The sequence below is a fragment of the Cherax quadricarinatus genome, chromosome 88 (genome assembly GCF_038502225.1).
Source record: "Cherax quadricarinatus isolate ZL_2023a chromosome 88, ASM3850222v1, whole genome shotgun sequence".
In the NCBI taxonomy this organism is placed as follows: domain Eukaryota; kingdom Metazoa; phylum Arthropoda; class Malacostraca; order Decapoda; family Parastacidae; genus Cherax; species Cherax quadricarinatus.
This window is the reverse complement of record NC_091379.1, coordinates 856160-879351: the sequence shown is the minus strand read 5'-3', so window position 1 is coordinate 879351 and position 23192 is coordinate 856160. Positions and strand designations below refer to the sequence as shown.

The window sequence follows — 23192 nt, the reverse complement described above, 5'->3', positions numbered from 1 at the left end:
TAGTAATATACTGTACATATATCTATGTATATGGATAACTAAAGTGTGAACATTTGTCAGTGCTCAGAAATAACCCACATGGAGACGAACTCGTAAGATTAATTGATCTGTATATTTCGACCCCCTTCTGGGATCTTCTTCAGGATTATATATATATATATATATATATATATATATATATATATATATATATATATATATATATATTCTTTTTTTTCATCAAACCGGCCATATCCCACCGAGGCAGGGCGGCCCAAAAAGGAAACCAGAAGTTTCTCTTTTTAACTTTAGTAATGTATACAGGAGAAGGGGTTACTAGCCCCTTGCTCCCGGCATTTTAGTCGTCTCTTAGAACACGCATGACTTACCGAGGAAAAATTCTGTTCCACTTCAGGCGATCTTAACAATGCAAGACAAGCCACGGGAGAGATGGAAATCTTCACCTCAAGATCTTTCACACGTTTCCGTGCGTCACCAGGAGCTATGCAGTGTTGCAAGAATATCAACAGATGGAATGAGAGGAAGTTCCCTCATCACGTTAACTTACTCTGAGGAAACTTCCTGTCATTCCACCTGTTGCTACTCTTACAACATTGCATAGTTCCTGATGATGCAAGGAGGCTTGTGGAAGATCAGGAGCTTAAGAGTTCCACCCTCCCCGTCATGCATTTTATTATGTATAATATACAAGTATGTTATACCCTGGCAATAATTTTTATTTCTGGTGGAGAATTTTTATTGCAGTAGATATTATCATAAATAATATATATACATGACTCGGTGTATTTGTGTTGTGAGGTGTAAGTCTACTGCTGGTCGGTCACAGTGATTTAAATAAAGACGTTGAATAAAGACGCAGTGGAACGTCAACACAGACGCAGTGGAACGTCAACACAGACAGAACGTCAACACAGACGCAGTGGAACGTCAACACAGACGCAGTGGAACGTCAACACAGACGCAGTGGAACGTCAACACAGACGCAGTGGAACGTCAACACAGACGCAGTGGAACGTCAACACAGACAGAACGTCAACACAGACGCAGAAGAACGTCAACACAGACGCAGTGGAACGTCAACCCAGACGCAGTGGAACGTCAACACAGACAGAACGTCAACACAGACGCAGTGGAACGTCAACACAGACGCAGTGGAACGTCAACACAGACGCAGTGGAACGTCAACACAGACGCAGTGGAACGTCAACACAGACACAACGTCAACACAAAACGTCGACACAGACGCAGCAGAACGTTAAAACAGACGCAGCAGAGCGTTAACATAGACGCATTAGAACGTCAACAAAGACTCATTAGAACGCAAAAAAATGACGCGTTAGATTTAGAACGTCAACAAAAGCGTCTCAAAACGGAATGACGCACCAACACATACTGCATCTGAACGTCAACAAAGACGCACCAGCTCCACATATACCGCTGTCGGAGTAAGATCAAACAAATTAGGTTGGGTTTCCTTACGTTAGTTTACGTCTCTTATTCTCCACAAAATAAACGCATCAAATTTGAAAATTTTTGAGGAATAAATAGTCATATCTAATTTTGATTATAAAAATAAATTGGGTTAATCAGCCTCTGTGGGGAAGCGGCCGGTTAATTGAAAAAAAAAAATAGTGCAGAATAGGATACCAAATGTCACATTAGTAAGTTTATTTAGGTACAGGTACACATAAGGACAGTTATACATAGTGTATATTACCCTACGTTATAACCCAAAAAAGAAAGTTGTCCTTACCTTTGATATACCTTTGAAGAGTTTCGAGAGTTAATCTACTTGTGAGCCCGGCCATGGGCCAGGCTCGTCTGGTGCTTACCTGGTCAACCAGGCTGTTGCTGCTGGAGGCCCTTGATGTATTATTTTTGGTAGTTAAATTAGGTAATTTACATAGTGTTGTGTTTTTAACAGCATTGTACTTTGAAAAATAATGTTAATATTGAACCTGGTTTATCATATAAATAAAATCTTACTCAGATATGATAAACACGAGGAAATTAAATCTTCATCAGAGTACAAAACAAATTCTGGCCACAAAATAGAGCGAAACACCAACGTCAAAGACCTGGAAGTGATCATGTCGGAGGATCTCACCTTCAAGGACCATAACATTGTATCAATCGCATCTGCTAGAAAAATGACAGGATGGATAATGAGAACCTTCAAAACTAGGGAGGCCAAGCCCATGATGACACTCTTCAGGTCACTTGTTCTATCTAGGCTGGAATATTGCTGCACACTAACAGCACCTTTCAAGGCAGGTGAAATTGCTGACCTAGAAAATGTACAGAGAACTTTCACGGCGCGCATAACGGAGATAAAACACCTCAATTACTGGGAGCGCTTGAGGTTCCTAAACCTGTATTCCCTGGAACGCAGGCGGGAGAGATACATGATTATATACACCTGGAAAATCCTAGAGGGACTAGTACCGAACTTGCACACGAAAATCACTCACTACGAAAGCAAAAGACTTGGCAGACGATGCAACATCCCCCCAATGAAAAGCAGGGGTGTCACTAGCACGTTAAGAGACCATACAATAAGTGTCAGGGGCCCGAGACTGTTCAACTGCCTCCCAGCATACATAAGGGGGATTACCAACAGACCCCTGGCAGTCTTCAAGCTGGCACTGGACAAGCACCTAAAGTCGGTTCCTGACCAGCCGGGCTGTGGCTCGTACGTTGGTTTGCGTGCAGCCAGCAGTAACAGCCTGGTTGATCAGGCTCTGGTCCACCAGGAGGCCTGGTCACAGACCGGGCCGCGGGGGCGTTGACCCCCGGAACTCTCTCCAGGTAAACTCCAGGTAATACATAATGGAAATAAATCATTTTGACCTTTTATGAGTTATCCTGGGTAATATATACTGTGAGAATTGTATATAGGTATACCTATGTGCAAGTATACCTAGGTATGCTAGAGGACTTTAATTAATAATTTTAATATGTAACCCACACATTGTAAACTTTGCAAGCAAATAAACTTTTTTACATCAATATTCAGGTACAGGTACACATTATTATTCAGGTACAGGTACACATTATTATTCAGGTACAGGTACACATTATTATTCAGGTACAGGTACACATTATTATTCAGGTACAGGTACACATTATTATTCAGGTACAGGTACACATTATTATTCAGGTACAGGTACACATTATTATTCAGGTACAGGTACACATTATTATTCAGGTACAGGTACACATTATTATTCAGGTACAGGTACACATTATTATTCAGGTACAGGTACACATCAATATTCAGGTACAGGTACACATCAACATTCAGGTACAGGTACACATCAACATTCAGGTACAGGTACACATCAACATTCAGGTACAGGTACACATCAACATTCAGGTACAGGTACACATCAACATTCAGGTACAGGTACACATCAACATTCAGGTACATAAATTATCATACATAGCAACATATGTGTAGAGAACCCAGGATAACCCCAAAAAATTCAGTGACTTATTTCCATTGGGGTCCTTTTAATACCTTATTATTATACAATGTAGGAGATATTTCACAATAAAGGATATATACTAGGAATAAGGAAAAAAATAATAATTTATATTTACATAGGGGTCCTTTAGATCATCATTACTTAGGATAACCCTTGGTAATATATACTATATATGATAATTGTAGTTATGTATACCTGGCCCGGTGGCCTGGTGGCTAAAGCTCCCGCTTCACACACGGAGGGCCCGGGTTCGATTCCCGGCGGGTGGAAACATTTCGACACGTTTCCTTACACCTGTTGTCCTGTTCACCTAGCAGCAAATAGGTACCTGGGTGTTAGTCGACTGGTGTGGGTCGCATCCTGGGGGACAAGATTAAGGACCACAATGGAAATAAGTTAGACAGTCCTCGATGACGCACTGACTTTCTTGGGTTATCCTGGGTGGCTAACCCTCCGGGGTTAAAAATCCGAACGAAATATTATCTTATCTTACCTAAATAAACTTAGTGATTTACATATTAGGTAGAGTTGAAAAAGGCGCGGGTTAGATAATGCATTCACGAGATGGAAAGAATTGAATTCAAACATGATGCTAATACCTCTTAATATTGTAGAAAATAGCGCGCCTATTTTAGTCAGTTTCTAGGCTAGGAGGAAGTATATTGCCCTGGCTGGTAGTGGCTTTATCCATGTAAGGAAGGAGATAGAATGAGATTTAAAAAAATCAGGAAAGGGTTGATGATGTTCAGTAGTAATTGAAGGAGAGAGAGAAAGGGCAGTGATGCGCTTTAGTTTGGGCGCATTCTTCATGATGACTGATGCTGCCTAAGTCATCTACACCAACTGATTTCCTCACTACAACAAAAGAAAATGATCCCTCTCTGTTTACCGTTATTTTGCACGTTGTTTACGGCGGTATTTCATTGTTATTAAAGTTTTAAGCGTTCTCATTCTATAGACATCTTACCCGCTTAATAAGAATATCCAAATACGAGAGATGTAGTAAATCTCTAATGATGTTTTATTGAATGAAGTTGTAGAGTTTTAAGGTTATAACATATGGAGTAGAGTTGTACATAGGCATGGGAGGTGATATAGAGGTAATATGAGTGATGAAGTATGATGTCTAAGAAGATGTCTAAGGTAGTATGAGTGAGCAGCGCGCGTCCCGCCGGTGCATGTTGGGAGTGGCGGCTGCCTCAACCTGCCAGATTCACATATATCCACACCAAACCTCGCCATTTTTACCCCCTCCGCCTCCCTGCCGAGCAAGATACCGCGATATATAGCATTTTAAAAAAGCATTCAGGGGCTTAGCGGCGCCTAAATGAGGCATAATAAGCTATGTTTGTGTGTGGTGAGTGGTGACCTCTGGCGGCCACTTGGCAAACTATGATGCCATTATGGCCGATGTTTGGAATTGATCTGTGAAAGGCAGATTAGGTTCTCGCGATTTTAACACCTGTTAATGCGTTAGTGGCCGTAAATACCATCACCCAGACTTGGACGTGTGTCAGCCTAGCTAGGGGTAAGCTCTCCAGTGATTAAGACGGTGAGATTGAGGCGTAAAATGAGTAAATTGTGGATCCTTGTGGCTTTATTTACACACGCCATGGAGTCGTTAGGCTTATTGTGCTTTGGTGTCACAGTGTCTTCAACGTGATTTTTTCCCCTCTCGGGCTTGTTTAATATCCTGCATGTCCATATCCGCGGTCCTGCCAGCACCAGGGCTCCAGGGCGCACCTGTGGACGGCTAAATAAAGGCAGAAAAAGTCAGTGTTGCAAGGTGTCAGGGTACGAGACTGGCTTGTTCCGGGTCCCTCCAACCCGCCGCCTCCTCTCTCCTCTCCTCTTCTTTCCTCTCTATCTTATCTTCCACGTGTTATTCCTCTTGCACAGTGTCATGTCATAACCATGCTGGCTACCCTCTATCACACGGTCACTCTTAACAGTTTATTTGATGCCATATTCATGGTAGTCTTCGTTGTTACCGTTACTCTGGTTGTTTGTTGCTGGTATTTTAACCTCTCGGTGTTTCTTATACTGTGCTATGATTAAATGTGTTTATAATTATTTACTACCTGGCATAGGTTAAGGATAACTTTTGTATAATGTTTGTGGGTGAGTGGGAATGGGGAACATTGCTGGGTCAAGAATTGGGGTCAGAAGTTTGGGTTTGTTACAAGGACTCGAGTGGAGATAATTCACTGTGACTGACGTTTTTAGGGTTATCTTAGTGGATAGTTTACACACGTTAATATGTATGATAATTGTAATTATGTGTACCTATACCTAAATAAACTTACTTAATAATGATGCTTATCAGTACATGTCAGTCCTCCCTACTTTCCAGGGTTTCATGTTGAAGGGTTCTAAATCCAGGGAATTTGAGCTACCATCCCCTTGGATCAAACCTGATTGTCTCCCATTCCCAGAGTGCTATATGACCTTTATAGGTTCAGCTCTTTCCCATGGACATAAATCATAATGTACTTGCTGGGGCATGCTCACCAAGTTGTGATTGTAGGGGTTGAGACATAGTTCCTGGCCTAGCTACTTAACTAATATTAACTATAATTCAGCATTGAAGAGAACCTTAGCATCCCATTAAAACTGCATGCTGCACTCTTGAAGATCTCATGATTTAAATTAAGGCTTATATGTACTGCATTTGTAGTTACCAGTTAAGGGGAGGTTGTAATAAATTGCTTAATAAGGAAAAGGTGGATAGTAAACAACATAGATGCATGATATGGGGCTAAAGTTTACAACTACTGCTTGGCAAAACTCTGGCATTAGTTCACATTTTACTATATATACAACCTATGCACACCACAGAAAAAGTAGAAAAAAAAAAAAAAATTGTGCAAATTGTTATTTTGGGAGATATTAGCCCCTCAAGGAAGGTTCCTTGATGTTGGTGAGGGGCTCTTGATTTAGGGAATTGGATCTGTGCTCCAGTTCCCCGAATTAAGCCTGAATGCCTTCCACATCCCCCCCCCCCCAGGTGCTGTATAATCCTCCGGGTTTAGCGCTTCCCCCTTGATTATAATAATAATAATGGGAGATATTAGCAAAAGTGGTACATTTTGGTTGCACAGCACCTCTGAGCAAATCAGTAATTAGCACTGTGCTATGCACTGGATGAATGTAAACAAAGACATGCCAGTGCTAATGATGGAGTGAGGTTGTTATGCTAGATTGGGTTAGCTGGGTATGGTCAGAATCTCTTTACCATTTGCACAAAATAATAATATCTCAACTGGAAAACAGACTTAATATTGTGTAATTCAAACTATAATTAATGGTTAGAATATGCCAAGTAGCAGTTGTATACTATTGTATGTTAATAGAGATGGTTATTTTACTCTGGCTATGTTATGTTAGTAAAGTAGAGATGATTATTTTAATCTGACATTATTTTTCTGTTGCATTTGGATTTATCAGTAACTTTATTGGTCGTTAATACTGATTTAAGTATGCCATCAAGGGATGTTCCTTGATGTCAGTGAGGGGCTCTTGATCCCAATAATTACACCTATGCTTCCCTTCCATGGATCAAACCTGATTGCCTCTTAATTTCCCTAGGCACTGTATGACCCCTATGAGTTTAGTGCTTCCTCTAAATATAATAATACTGATTTTAAAAGTAAATTTGGTAAGGTTATTGGTGATCTACATAAAATTTTTATTTGCAAGTAAAGGTAGTGTTTATGTTTGATCAGCATGGGTAAGCATTTTATTAACTTTGTGAAGAATAACAAAAATTAATTGCCAGTGACCCCTCAAGGGAAGTTCCTTGATGCTGGTGAGGGGCTCTTGATCTAAGGAATTAGATCTGTGCTCCAGTTCTCTGAATTGATCTTGAATACCTTCCATCCCCCCCCCTCCCACAGGCACTGTATAATCCTATGGGTTTAGCTCTCCCCCATGATTATAATAATAATTATCAATGCCAGTGCACAGGGCCTCTTCTTACTTAATGTTACATTACTGAATTTTGAGAAGTTTTACAATCATCATGTATATAACATCAATGAAAAATTACTGTTCATACTTTATTTATATCAAAATATATCCACTGGATGTTACTTTATTTACATCATAAGATATCCACTGGATGTTACTTTATTTACATCAAAATATATCCACTGGATGTTACTTTATTTACATCAAAATATATCCACTGGATGTTACTTTATTTACATCATAAGATATCCACTGGATGTTACTTTATTTACATCATAAGATATCCACTGGATATCACTTTATTTACATCATAAGATATCCACTGGATGTTACTTTATTTACATCATAAGATATCCACTGGATATCACTTTATTTACATCATAAGATATCCACTGGATGTTACTTTATTTACATCATAAGATATCCACTGGATATCACTTTATTTACATCATAAGATATCCACTGGATGTTACTTTATTTACATCATAAGATATCCACTGGATGTTACTTTATTTACATCATAAGATATCCACTGGATGTTACTTTATTTACATCATAAGATATCCACTGGATATCACTTTATTTACATCATAAGATATCCACTGGATGTTACTTTATTTACATCATAAGATATCCACTGGATATCACTTTATTTACATCATAAGATATCCACTGGATGTTACTTTATTTACATCATAAGATATCCACTGGATATCACTTTATTTACATCATAAGATATCCACTGGATGTTACTTTATTTACATCATAAGATATCCACTGGATATCACTTTATTTACATCATAAGATATCCACTGGATGTTACTTTATTTACATCATAAGATATCCACTGGATGTTACTTTATTTACATCATAAGATATCCACTGGATGTTACTTTATTTACATCATAAGATATCCACTGGATATCACTTTATTTACATCATAAGATATCCACTGGATGTTACTTTATTTACATCATAAGATATCCACTGGATATCACTTTATTTACATCATAAGATATCCATTGGATGTTACTTTATTTACATCATAAGATATCCACTGGATATCACTATTTACATCATAAGATATCCACTGGATGTTACTTTATTTACATCATAAGATATCCACTGGATGTTACTTTATTTACATCATAAGATATCCACTGGATGTTACTTTATTTACATCATAAGATATCCACTGGATATCACTTTATTTACATCATAAGATATCCACTGGATGTTACTTTATTTACATCATAAGATATCCACTGGATATCACTTTATTTACATCATAAGATATCCACTGGATGTTACTTTATTTACATCATAAGATATCCACTGGATATCACTTTATTTACATCATAAGATATCCACTGGATGTTACTTTATTTACATCATAAGATATCCACTGGATATCACTTTATTTACATCATAAGATATCCACTGGATGTTACTTTATTTACATCATAAGATATCCACTGGATGTTACTTTATTTACATCATAAGATATCCACTGGATATCACTTTATTTACATCATAAGATATCCACTGGATGTTACTTTATTTACATCATAAGATATCCACTGGATATCACTTTATTTACATCATAAGATATCCACTGGATGTTACTTTATTTACATCATAAGATATCCACTGGATATCACTTTATTTACATCATAAGATATCCACTGGATGTTACTTTATTTACATCATAAGATATCCACTGGATATCACTTTATTTACATCATAAGATATCCACTGGATGTTACTTTATTTACATCATAAGATATAAGAACATAAGAACGAAGGAACACTGCAGAAGGCCTACTGGCCCATGCGAGGCAGGTCCAAGTCTCCTACCGGCTTAAGCCAATGCACCCAACCTAGTCAGGTCAGGTCACATTGACTTAAGGGAGGAACACGGCAACCGACCTGTTAGCACAAGCTATCAGGTCTAACTCACACCCACCCACATCTACTCATGTATTTATCCAACCTATTTTTAAAGCTACACAACGTTCTGGCCTCTATAACGGTACTTTGGAGTTTGTTCCACTCATCCACAACTCTATTACCACTATTATCCACTGGATATCACTTTATTTACATCATAAGATATCCACTGGATGTTACTTTATTTACATCATAAGATATCCACTGGATATCTTATAACATACTGTTTCCTTTGTTGTTTGATTTAGACCATCGCAGTCAATTTGTTTTATTAACACTAATTTAATATTTTTTATATTTTAAAGTGAAATGTAAGCTTGGGAACATGATTACAGTAATTAGATTAACTCACTCTCACTGCCATCACCCCAAAATTAAAAGTGCTGTCAGTGTTGCTGTTTATTTTTCTTAATTTCTTCTGAAATTATATTGAATCTTTTCTTGAAGGTAGTGACACCAAAAATGTAAAATTTGATGGAAAATTTGTGTAATTACAGAGGTGCCAAGTTGGCACTCTGGGCACAATTTATGCATTGGCAATTTCACCCACTGTGAGTCCTGTGCTAAATTTGACCCAGTTCCTAGTTATTTTTGCTAGTATACCTTCCATCCTATTGATTAATCACAAGACACCACCCATTCAGCTATCACAACTACCCTGTAACGTAAACAATTCAGTAATCTGGTGAATTTAAAATCACAGTCTAAAATAAATACTGTAGGCTTTCAAGTGGCTAAAGCAACCTTTCTTCTGTTTATTAATCATATATCCAGTCCTTTCCTATATAACACTTCCTCTCCATTTTATATCCATTATCACAACAAATTGCAATTTTACAATATTTCAGATAACATATAGCCAAGAATGATTGGTCATGGTTTAGGCCATCCCAGTAATTGAAGCAGACCTAGTAAAAGCCCTTAAAACAGGCTGAGAGGATGAGGCTAGTTCTTTGACTAGTCTGAAACCAACCAGTCATATCTGTTTCACTAGTATGTCTTCTATTCTATCAAATGGTATTAAGAAACAGAAAAAAACCCATAAAAACCACCCTAGAAAACACCTTAAAGTTATTACTTTAGACCAAACACATGCAGTGCCCCTTGCACTGCATGGGGCAGGATTTTTTTTATACTGTACATGCTGCCTCCACAGATCCATTCACTCAAGTCTAGTCCCTGATTTACCACTCCCAGCACATTTGAGGGAGCACTACTTAAAATATAGATATATGTGAACAACACTGGCACTAATGACATAGATCTTTGTGGGTGACAGTGAAAAGTTTAAGCAGTGGAAGCTTGATCTCCATCTGTTAACCATGAGTCAGACAGGCTGTCAAACTATTATCACCAGGGGGTGATCCCCTTGCAAGAGCTGTTACAGTACCACTTGACTACACCAAATAATAATTTTTTGGTTGCTGTGTTTTGTCTGTCAATGTCTTTACTACAGGTTTGTCACAGGTAGTAGGTCCAACCTTCCCCAGGGAAGATAGTTTCAGCTGTCATATGAGTGTGAAACAAAAGCCTGTTAAAAGGTTCTGCACTGGCAAAATTGCTGGCCTTTTCTTTGTTTCAGAAACATAAAAGTTCACCAGTAACTTACAAAAACTGCTAAATTTAATAATTTTCAAGAAATAAATAATTGGTGAATTTTTTGTGTTTTATATGACAGAATGAATCTAAATATCCTGGAAAACAGTGTGCAAAGAAATGTTGACAACATAAATCCTTCTTTGGGGAATATTTTTCTCCAAAAGTTGATGAAAACACAGGACTTAAAAAAACCAGAAATGTGGAGTAGGAGGAGAGGCTCTGACTGGATTGTGCACTTGTAAGACAAAGATAAGTACAGAGGATATGAATTAAGTGCTTTCACTAGCGCACATTAAGTAAGAATGGAGGAAAACGCTAATTTTGTAGTAGAATTTTAGACCAGTGGAAAAATCTTAAGTAGGTTAGGTAAGGTTTGTCAGGAAACAGGACAAGTGTTTCCTGATGTGGGTCTTAGTCATACGATGACCCACAGTTGGAGATTTTGGTCATCTGACCGAGGCCTTCCACAGACTTACCCTTCCACCCCCTTAAAAATTATGGTTATGATTATAACCACTTTAAGTAGCCTTAATGAAAAATGCTTCAGGCAACTTTAATAATGGGTTACACAAGTTTTAAGACATGTCTTGCATGAGCCAGTAGTCCTGCTGCAGTGCTATTCATATGTTCTCTGGGTTTTTGGAGTATAATATAGGTGTTTGTTTCTGTTGAATTTATTTTCAGAAGTACAATAAATGGTTCTCTAACTCCTTGGATGTCTGGTGAATGTTGGCTGACAGCATGTGTTGTGTTATGTCATAGTATTGAAAGTCAGCATATCCCTCTCTTCTTCCCCTTTCTCCTCTTACTCATCTCCTCTTTCTCCTCTACTCTTCCTCTTCTCTTTCTCTGTTTTCTCTCTTTTTTCTCATCTTTTTTCTCCTCTTCTCTCTCCTCCTCTTTCCCCTCTCCTCTTCCTCTTTCTCTCTTACTCTTCTCCTCTTTTTCCCTCTCCTCTTCCCCTTTCCCCTCTCCTTGTCACTTCTTCATTTTTTTTTTACCTCTTATCCCTCTCCTCATCTTATAACTCTTCCCCTCCTCCCCCTCCGTATTTCCTGCCCCTCTTCCTCTCTCCTTATCTCCTACCCATCTCTCCCCCCTCTCTCCCTATTTCATACTGTACCTTCTCCCTCTCTTCCTTTCTCCTACTCATCCTCCTCTCTTCCTTTCTTCTACTCATCCTCCTCCTATCTTCCTTTCTCCTGCTCATCTTCCTCCTCTCTTCCTTTCTCCTACTCATCCTCCTCCTCTTGTCCTTTCTCATGTTCATCCTCCTATTTTCCTTTCTCCTACTCATCCTCCTCCTATCTTCCTTTCTTCTGCTCATCCTCCTCCTATCTTCCTTTCTCCTGCTCATCCTCCTCCTATCTTCCTTTCTCCTGCTCATCCTCCTCCTCTCTTCCTATCTCCTACTCATCCTCCTTCTCTCTTCCTTTCTCCTACTCATCCTCCTTCTCTCATCCTTTCTCTTACTTATCCTCCTTCTCTCTTCCTTTCTCTCTCCTACTCACCCTCCTCTCTTCCTTTCTCCTACTCATTATCCTTCTCTCTTCCTTTCTCCTACTCATCCTCCGCTCTTCCTTTTTCCTACCCTTCTTCCTCTCTCACTACCTATTCCTTCTTGTACATCTTTTCCCATCTGAAAACCCCCTACCTCTTCTGCCCCATCTTCCACCTCTCTTACCTCTCACTCCCTCTCTTTTCCAACTCCACCACTCTCCAACTTTGCCCCCTCCTACCTTTCTCCCCCTACCTTTCTCCCCCTCTCTCCTACCTTTCTTGCCCCCTCCGACATCTCTCCTTCCCCTACCTTTCTCCTCACTTACCTCTCCTCTCCCATCCCCATCTCACCCCTCTTTCTCCTTCCTCTTCCCTTTCCTCTTCTTCCCTCTTCATTGCTCTTCCTCCTTTCTCTTCCCCTCCCCTTTGCCCCTTCCCTCTTCCTCACCTCTTCCCCTGCCCCCTTATCCACTCTCCAGTTCCCCGCCCCCATTCCCCTCCCTCCTTTTTAAGCCCGACTTCCTCCCCAGTGTCCCTCTTCTGTTCCCATCACTTTATCACACTCTGATTGTTGATCTTACTTGCTGTCACTTTCACTATCAGTGTCATTCTCACTTTTTCATATACGTATTCTCTTGTTTTAGTGTCCCGACTTTTTCTCTCGCTCTCAGTTGTTCTCTCTCATCTGTTTTCTTGCTTATTCTCTCATCTGTTTTCTTGCTTGTTCTCTTTCACCTGTTCACTTGTTTTCTCACTTGTTCTCTCGCCTGCTTCTTGCTTGTTCTCTCTCTCTCTTGCTCTTACTAATTTTCTTGACTTGTGTATTGTGCATTATGCAGAAGCAAATGTACTGCATATATAACTATAATTCTAAGTGCACACCTCACTATCATAGGTTTGAATTTTATGTACATTGTCTCCTGCCTTCTTTATTGCATAATGTTCGCACCATACATTGGTCTTTGACATGACCTTTTGCCACCAGTCTCCTTGCTACTAAATACGTAGTGGAGTTTGATTTAAACCCTTTGCAACATTTTGATGCATTCTCTCCAACGCCTCCTCCCTTTTTCATTTTTCAACCTTCTCTTTCTTCACTGACTCATCAGTACTGCTATTTTCATTCTTTATCTGTTCTGTGATTTTTTCCTCATCTTTCATAGACCCATCTGCTGGTACACCAACTCCACTTGTTTCCCTAGTACTCCTTCCTTCTAATCTTATGTCTAATCTTTTTTTTCCTGGACTAATGATACTTATTCTCATAACCTTAATCTTATCTCTGCTCATTTTGAACTTCTGTGACACACAATTTGAAATCTTGGCACTTGTACTGTTTTTGTACTCGTAGCAGACAGTTAACCAAAATAATCTTTTGAGGTGTTCTTGTTAAACTATTTTATAAAATTTATCATGTTTTTTGTATAGGATTCATATTTGTTAATAAATACTTCAAAAGTTCCTCAGAATATGTATCGAGTATTGTACTAACTGCTAATAGCTGTATGAATTCACTTTAATCTCTCTTATATTAATTAATTTATTACTTTTCAGGTGGAACAGTCATAATCAACACAACTCTGGTAACACCTGGTATATGGATCCCCACAAGATGGGAGGTGGCATGAATCAACCGCCACCTGCACACAACATGCCCGGCCCTCCGCAGCATCCCGCTGCTCAGCACCCTCCAACCATGGGGCAGACAATGCCTCCACGACCTATGCAGACAGGTTACCCCATGCAGCCTAGACCAGCACACACAGGAGCCCCTGGGTCAATGGCACCAAAACCCACAGGCACTCCAGGTCATATGGCCCCAAAACCACAGACCCCCCCAGGAAATATATCCCCAAAGCCTGTAGTGCCCACCACTACCACGACTACGACAAATGTCCAGCAGGTCCAGCCAAAGCTGCAAATGCCAGTACACCCTACAGCACAACTCAAGCCCAATCCACCAGTTAGCACAACGGCAAACATGGCACAGATGCCCAAGCCTACACCTGCTCTTGTACCTGTAACGTCAGCTACTTCTATCTCTAAATCTACAACACAAGTGATGCAGCAGCAGTCACACCTGCAGACACACTTGCAGCAGCAACAGCAGCTGCAGCAGCATCAGCAGCAGCAGCATCAGCAGCAGCAGCAGCAGCAGCAGCAGCAGCAGCAGCAGCAGCAGCAGCAACAACAACAACAGCAGCAGCAGGCACAACAGCAGCAGCAACAGCAACCACAACAGCAGCAGCCTAAACTAGCTGTACCTGTTCATCAACAGTTGCATCAGCAACAACAGCTGCATCAGCAGCAGCAGCAGCAACAACAGCAACAACAGCACCAGCAGCAACCACAACATCAGCAAGCACCAAAGCCAGCTGTATCTCTCCAACAGCCTCAACATCAACAACCCCCAAAGCCTGCTCTTCCAGTTCAACACCAACAGCATTCACAGCCTCTGAAGCCTGCTGCACTATCACAGAATGCAGCAATCTCATCAAAGCCACTTATGCCATCCGTTTCTATAACTCCTAGCTTTCATAAATCCCCTCAGATCTCACAACCCTCTCCAGCCTCTATACCATCTGCCAACCAACCTAAACTAGGACAAGCTCAGTCTGCATCACCCACAAAACCTGTACCAGCTGCTGTACCTATACCTGCTTCAGTGATTCCTCTTAGTATTAAGCCTGCCCAGCCTGCTGGCCCTCCAACTGGCCCTACACAGAGTCTAAAGCCCTACGCATCGATCACACCTGTAACCATAGCCGGTCAGGCTCAACCACCAAGACTCGCCAATGCCATGCCACTACCTATACAGAAACCTCCCCAGCTGCCTCAGCAAGCTAAGCCAATGCCACCAGCATCCTCAGCTCTTAATACTTCCACAAAGCCACCAGCAGCCACTACACCTGCTGCTACACCCACACCTCATCCCAAACCCTCACTCACTGAGATACTTTCACAAAAACCTGCTGTCTCAGAAATTCCTCCACACAAAGCAGTAGAAACCACAAAGCTGTCTGTAGATACAATTGCGAAGACTCAAACAATTCCAAGTGTTAATGGAGTGCCAGTGTCCAAGTCGCCGGTGAAGCCTATTAATCCCCTTCTGCCATCAAAGCCTACTGAAGCTCCATCCACTGAAACCAAGCCATCTTTGCCTCCAGCAGTGTCACTGCCCAAACCTGCCTCTCCAGTTAATAAGCCAAAAGTTGAAACATCAGTCCCTCAACCCAAGAAAGAAATTGTGAAAGAGAGCCCAAGTGCCAAGTCTTCTATTGAAAATTCAACAGATGCAAAGACTGTTAACCATGCTGACGCAAAAGACGAGGATATCCCCGATACGCCGAAAAAGACACGAACACCCAGAGTAGGTTGCTTATTGCTCCTTTTCTATGGAGAGCTATTATGTATTAACTAATCCCCAAATGATGTATTGTTGCAATGATATTGCAGGTGGAGCAGTGAGTACAGCACTGGCAACCCTTGATGTAGACTGGCAGTTCTGTTTCTTTTTGTTATAAAAGTCCTACTTAGATACAGTAATGAATATCTTTGTCTGTTCATGCTGACAGTGAACAATGTTGCATTTTATGTTCTCGTGCTGCGTCATTTTGGGATAACATGAAAGTTTTTCGTGTTTTAGACTAGTACATGTATATTAATTTAACTCGTTAATTTTTTTTAATTGCATGCTGCATACCATTGAGTGCATTAATGTTATATAGTACTTGGTGTCAAGTAAATATCAGCTTTTAAAAAGTTAAACTAAATTATCACAATTTTTCATTGTTGTAGTGTTTGATTAAAATTTGTTGTTGTAAATGTAACATTTAAATTACTTTATCATAGGAGGCTAAAGCATTATAATAATAACAATAATAATAATGGTAATAGAAATAATAATGATTTTTTTTTTTTTCAACAAGTCGGCCGTCTCCCACCGAGGCAGGGTGACCCAAAAAAGAAAGAAATTCCCCAAAAAGAAAATGCTTTCATCATCATTCAACACTTTCACCTCACTCACACATAATCACTGTTTTTGCAGAGGTGCTCAGAATACAACAGTTTAGAAGCATATACGTATAAAGATACACAACATATCCCTCCAAACTGCCAATATCCCAAACCTCTCCTTTAAAGTGCAGGCATTGTACTTCCCATTTCCAGGACTCAAGTCTGACTATATGAAAATAACCGGTTTCCCTGAATCCCTTCACTAAATATTACCCTGCTCACACTCCAACAGATCGTCAGGTCCCAAGTATCATTCGTCTCCATTCACTTCTATCTAACACGCTCACGCACGCTTGCTGGAAGTCCAAGCCCCTTGCCCACAAAACCTCCTTTACCCCCTCTCTCCAATCCTTTCGAGGACGACCCCTACCCCGCCTTCCTTCCCCTATAGATTTATATGCTTTCCATGTCATTCTACTTTGATCCATTCTCTCTAAATGACCAAACCACCTCAACAACCCCTCTTCTGCCCTCTGACTAATACTTTTATTAACTCCACACCTTTTCCTAATTTCCACACTCCGAATTTTCTGCATAATATTTACACCACACATTGCCCTTAGACAGGACATCTCCACTGCCTCCAACCGTCTCCTCGCTGCTGCATTTACCACCCAAGCTTCACATCCATATAAGAGTGTTGGTACTACTATACTTTCATACATTCCCTTCTTTGCCTCCATAGATAACGTTTTTTGACTCCACATATACCTCAACGCACCACTCACCTTTTTTTCCCTCATCAATTCTATGACTAACCTCATCCTTCATAAATCCATCCGTCGACACGTCAACTCCCAAGTAGTATCTGAAAACATTCACTTCTTCCATACTCCTCCTCCCCAATTTGAAATCCAATTTTTCTTTATCTAAATCATTTGACACCCTCATCACCTTACTCTTTTCTATGTTCACTTTCAACTTTCTACCTTTACACACATTCCCAAACTCATCCACTAACCTTTGCAATTTTTCTTTAGAATCTCCCATAAGCACAGTATCATCAGCAAAAAGTAACTGTGTCAATTCCCATTTTGAATTTGATTCCCCATAATTTAATCTCACCCCTCTCCCGAACACCCTAGCATTTACTTCTTTTACAACCCCATCTATAAATATAATAATAATACATAAAATAAATTATTTTAAAGTGCATAGTTTTTAGAAAACTGGATGATCATGTGTAAAACCCCTTGGTTATACAGAACGTTTTAGGCAAGCTAAAATTAAAATGTATGTGTAATAGAACATAACTAAAATTGTATATAATACTGTATTTGAAATATGCATTTATTCACACCCAGTATCCACTTCTGGAGCATGTCCTAGATTCAGTTGCATTTGTGATTATAATTTTTGGAGAGATGTACTGTACATACACCAAGGTGAGGTGTAAAGACCTTTATTTGAGCACTGTGGTCATGCCAGTACTACTTAATTACTCTACATGTGTGTTCGATTAAAAGCTTGTTTATACCAGTCACTATATTCTGTGCAGAAAACGGGTTTGTCTACATTAGATCCCTTCAGTGGGATGTGGATGTTGGCTCTTGATCCAATGAATTAGATCTGCTGCCCTCTTAAGATCAAACCTAGTTACTTCTATTAGTCAGGATTTTATAACTCCGTTCGTTTGGCACTTCCACACAAATATAATAATGTGAGGATAATATTTTAGTGTTAAATACATATACGTACTGTACTACTATTTTTTTTGTTTTTCAACATATCGACCATTTCCCCACCAAGGCAGGTGACCCAAAAAAAGAAAACTACAAAGTTTATCTTCATTTTACATTTAGTAATTCATACAGGAGAAAGGGTTGCTATCCCCTTGTTCCCGGCATTTCAGATGCCTCTTAAGGCTTACATGTATGGCTTATGGAGGAAGGATTCCTTTCCATTTCTCCATGATGTTTACTACCTTGTATACATTTTAATTATACATACGCAGTAAGTGCAGTATGTGTAATGTTTAGAGAACTTATTTTCTTATGATTAATAAAAATATTTGTTGCAGCAAAAGCGTGAAATATCAGCCGCAGAGACTCCAGGTGATGAAAGACGCAGTAAGCGACCTCGTAACCCTGCAAACTTGTACCAATCTCCTGGTTTGGATTCCTTGAACAGAGTTCGGAAAACAGACTCATCTACCACAAAATCACCTCAGGATAAACTTATTGTTTTCTTCAGGTAATTGGTTTTTAATTTATTATTAGGGTGTACTAGTAGACAAAAATCATAACTATTTCGCTAGAACTCCATTTTTTCTATCGAATGAGTACAAGAAACTACCCATTTACCGATTTCAACTATCCAATAAAGTGGTCAGAATTTAGCAATTTTGCCAATTTCACACAAATTTCAAAAGATGCCAATTTCCAAATAGGGTCTAGAATAAACAAGAAAGACATTCCTGGCACTAAAATAACATTTCCTCTGTTCATTAGTCACGTCCCCACGCCCCTCTTACATTCTTTTGCTTTCCACTTTGAATTTTTATTCTCACAAAAAATAGAAGATTTACTGTTATGCAGACTACTGTATTAGTGTAGAAATGGTATAAATAATATCAGCGCACTTGTGAAAGAATATTAGACTCACTAGTTGACGTGTATTGGATGCATAGCATGGTTTGTTTATTTTTGAACTTTGGCAGAAAATCAAAGATTTCTGCTAATTTGAGCTCAATTTCAAGGTACTTTTCACTTTAAAACCAATCAAAATCATCTCAATTTCTGTAATATGTCTCCCATTCTATAAAATAAGACCAGGAAAACTAGAATACCATCATAAATACCATACAAAAATACAGTGGATCCCCGCATAACGCTATTAATCCGTTCCTGAGAGCTCACTGTTATGCGAAATTATCGTTATGCGAATTAATTTTCCCCATAAGAAATAGTGGAAATCAAATTAATCTGTGCAAGATGCCCAAAAGTATGAAAAAAAAAATTTCATATGAAATATTAATTTTAATACACACAAACTTAAGAAAACATGCACAGTTACATGACACTTACCTTTATTGAAGATGGGGTGATGATTGATGGGATGGGAGGAGGGGAGACTGGATGGTTTTAGTGTTTAGAAGGGGAATCCCCTTCCATTAGGACTTGAGGTGTCAAGTCCTTTTCTGGGGTTGCTTCCCTTCTTCTTTTAATGCCACTAGGGCCAGCTTCAGAGTCACTGGACTTCTGTCGCACAACATATCTGTCCATAGTGGCCTGTACCTCTGGTTCCTTTATGACTTTTCTAAAGTGTTTCACAACAGTGTCAGTGTAATAGTCATCAGCACGGCTTGCAATAGCTGTCTGAGGGTGATTTTCATCCATGAAGGTTTGCACTTCAAGCCACTTTGCACAGATTTCCTTAATCTTTGAAGTAGGCAACTTCTTCAATTTCTCTCTCCCCTCCTCCGAAGCAATTTCCTCAGGTGTGGCCTCTTGCTGTTGAAGTTGATCTAGCAGCTCATCAGTGGTTAGTTCTTCATTGTCCTCCACCAACTCTTCCACATCCTTCCCACTAACCTCCAACCCCAAGGACTTCCCCAATGCCACAATTGATTCCTCAACTGGCATAGGATTCTCAGGGTTAGCCTCAAATCCTTCAAAATCCCTTTGGTCTACACATTCTGGCCACAGTTTCTTCCAAGCAGAGTTCAAGGTCCTCTTAGTCACTCCCTCCCAAGCCTTACCTATAAGGTTTACACAATTGAGGATATTAAAGTGCTCTCTCCAAAACTCTCTTAGAGTCAGTTGAGTTTCTGAGGTCACTACAAAGCACCTTTCAAACAGAGCTTTTGTGTACAGTTTTTTGAAGTTTGCAATAACCTGCTGGTCTATGGGCTGCAGGAGAGGAGTGGTATTAGGAGGCAAAAACTTCACCTTAATGAAGCTCATGTCCCCACAAAGTCGCTCTGCCAAGTCTGTAGGATGACCAGGGGCATTGTCTAACACCAGGAGGCACTTAAGGTTTAATTTCTTTTCAGTTAGGTAATTTTTCACAGTGGGAGCAATGCTTGGTGTAACCAGTCATAGAAAAAGTACCTAGTGACCCATGCCTTATTGTTTGCCCTCCACAGCACACACAGATTAGCCTTGAGGATATTCTTTGCCTGAATGCTCTGGGAGTTTCAGAGTGATACACTAATAAAGGCTTCACTTTGCAATCACCACTAGCATTGGCACACATGAGAAGAGTAAGCCTGTCTTTCATAGGCTTATGTCCTGGGAGTGCCTTTTCCTCCTGAGTAATGTAGGTCCTGCTTGGCATTTTCTTCCAAAACAGGCCTGTTTCGTCACAATTAAACACTTGTTCAGGTTTCAGTCCTTCACTCTCTATGTACTCCTTGAATTCATGCACATATTTTTCAGCTGCTTTTTTGTCCGAACTGGCAGCCTCACCATGCCTTATCACACTATGTATGCCACTACGCCTCTTAAATCTCTCAAACCAACCTTTGCTGGCCTTAAATTCACTCGCATCACCACTAGTTGCAGGCATTTTTCTAATTAAATCCTCATGCAACTTCCTAGCCTTTTCACTTATGATTGCTTGAGAGATGCTATCGCCTGTTATCTGTTTTTCATTTATCCACACCAATAACAGTCTCTCAACATCTTCTATCACTTGCGATCTCTGTTTCAAATGCACAGTTAAACCTTTGGCAAGAACAGCTTCCTTGATTGCCGTTCTCTTGGACACAATAGAAGCGATGGTTGATTGGGGTTTACTATACAACCTGGCCAGCTCGGAGACACGCACTCCACTTTCATACTTAGCAATGATCTCTTTCTTCATCTCCATAGTAATTCTCACCCTTATTCCTGTAGGGTTGGCACTAGAAGCTTTCTTGGGGCCCATTTTTCAGGTGAAATCACTATAAAAAGGCTGTAATACGAAATGTTCCGATTGTATGCTTGAGTGTTACCGCGGAGGCTGGCTTGTAAACAATGCCACTGGCAGAACAAGTGAGGCTGGCTCAGGCTGCATGGATGTGTCTCGGACGAATCGCGTTGAGCGAATTTTTTAGCACTATGCGAGGCAAAATTTTAGCGATAAAATGTATCGCTATGCGGATTTAACACTATGCGATGCCAACGTTATGCGGGGGTCCACTGTACAGCGCAAAGTCGCTGTTTTATACCAAAAACACTGTCAAAAGTTTTTTTTTTTTCTCATTACGCACTGCGTGCTTCAGGATTTTTTTTATACTGCGCACACTGACCACATAGACCCATTCTTTTATATATAGGCCTACCAGCTTTCTCTCACTAGATTTGAGGGCGCTAGAATTTAGGCGTATTGGTACGTCAAAAACCCTGGTGCGTAAGCCGTACTAGTACGTCGGAATCCCTGAAAGGGTTAATATCACCTTTGTTTATGCCCATCATCCACTTATACACCTCAATGATATCTCCCCTCATTCTCCCTCTCTCCACAAGTGTAATTAATGTGACATTTTATTGTGGCAACGTTTCTCTCTCCAGGAGCTTTGTCAAGCCGTTACAAACACTACATGGTCACAGAGGGTATATATAGGCTGAGGTGTAATACTAGTGGTAGTAGTTATTCATGTGGAAAAGTCAGCTGGTACTTGAGTAAAAAGGTTACAAAAGCTATGGCTTGGGTAGCATAAAAATAGGTTGGGCAAGTGTATATGGTTGGATTTAAATTGTGGAATGTACTTGTGGCAGTTTTAAAAGATTCATCAATTAAATCTTTTGGATATTATAGATCATGTGCTATTTCATAAGTCTTCAGTATTTCCCTATCTATGAACTCTGGGCTGCAAATTCACAGAGTTCTCATTAGATTGGAAGAAAGTGGTATGCAAGAAGTTGTTTGGTGGTTGTTTAATAAAATATTTACTTTTCAGAAATGAGCACGTGGCCTTGAGAAATTCGGAAGGCACTTTCTACTTGTGCCAAGTCGCTCAGAACGTCTTTAGAAACACTCGAAAAATTAAAATACGATGGTTATCCCCCGAGGAACCCGACAACAAGAGCTGCAATACGTACAAGCCCGATTATTATGATATTACAGGTAATAAATACAATGCATCATCCAATATCTGATGTTTATGGGGGGGGGGGACATAAAAAATGGATATTGGATGAATTTTTTTGAATAGTGTAATTATTTTTTTACCTAGGTAGTAGGTTGATAGACAGCAACCACCCAGAGAGGTACATACTACCATCCTGCCGAGTGAGTGTAAAACGGAAGCCTGTAATTGTTTTATATGATGGTAGGATTGCTGGTGTCTTTTTTCTGTCTTAAAAACATGCGAGATTTCAGGAACATCTTGCTACTTCTACTTACACTTAGGTCACACTACACTTGCATGTACAAGCATATGTATATATACATACTCTCCTGGGTTTTCTTCTATTTTCTTACTAGTTTTTGTTCTTGTTTCTTCCCTCGTATCTCCATGGTGAAGTGGAACAGAATTCTTCCTCTGTAAGTCATGTCGTTAAATATTTTAACAGGACTCATAATTATAAATTTCTCGTTTAAACGCTGTCTTAACATTCATATTTTTTCTTGTACAATTTAGGGGTTGAAATATAATTCCTTTTAATATTAAAACTGTTGTGATCATTATAAATGTGTTGTTCATTTATTTTTACAGATTTTGACTGCATTCTAACAACTGTA

The 23192-nt window shown here is 39.7% G+C and overlaps 1 protein-coding gene across 8 annotated transcripts in view; it reads left to right on the top strand.

The window, feature by feature from the left end:
• The window catches only part of LOC128698571 (polyhomeotic-like protein 1), a 190888-nt gene that overhangs the window by 119216 nt on the left and 48480 nt on the right, over positions 1 to 23192 (top strand). For 6 of the 8 annotated variants that reach the window (XM_070103817.1, XM_070103816.1, XM_070103815.1 and 3 more), the window contains exons 2-5: positions 14061 to 15876; positions 18544 to 18716; positions 22408 to 22574; positions 23167 to 23192. The exon at positions 23167 to 23192 is cut by the window's right edge and continues 145 nt beyond it. In XM_070103817.1, the coding sequence (XP_069959918.1) occupies positions 14061 to 15876; positions 18544 to 18716; positions 22408 to 22574; positions 23167 to 23192 (2182 nt within the window). Of the gene's footprint in view, positions 1 to 4666; positions 5041 to 14060; positions 15877 to 18543; positions 18717 to 22407; positions 22575 to 23166 lie in introns of those variants that run through there. The other 2 variants (XM_053790862.2, XM_053790861.2) reach the window with 2 other exon arrangements.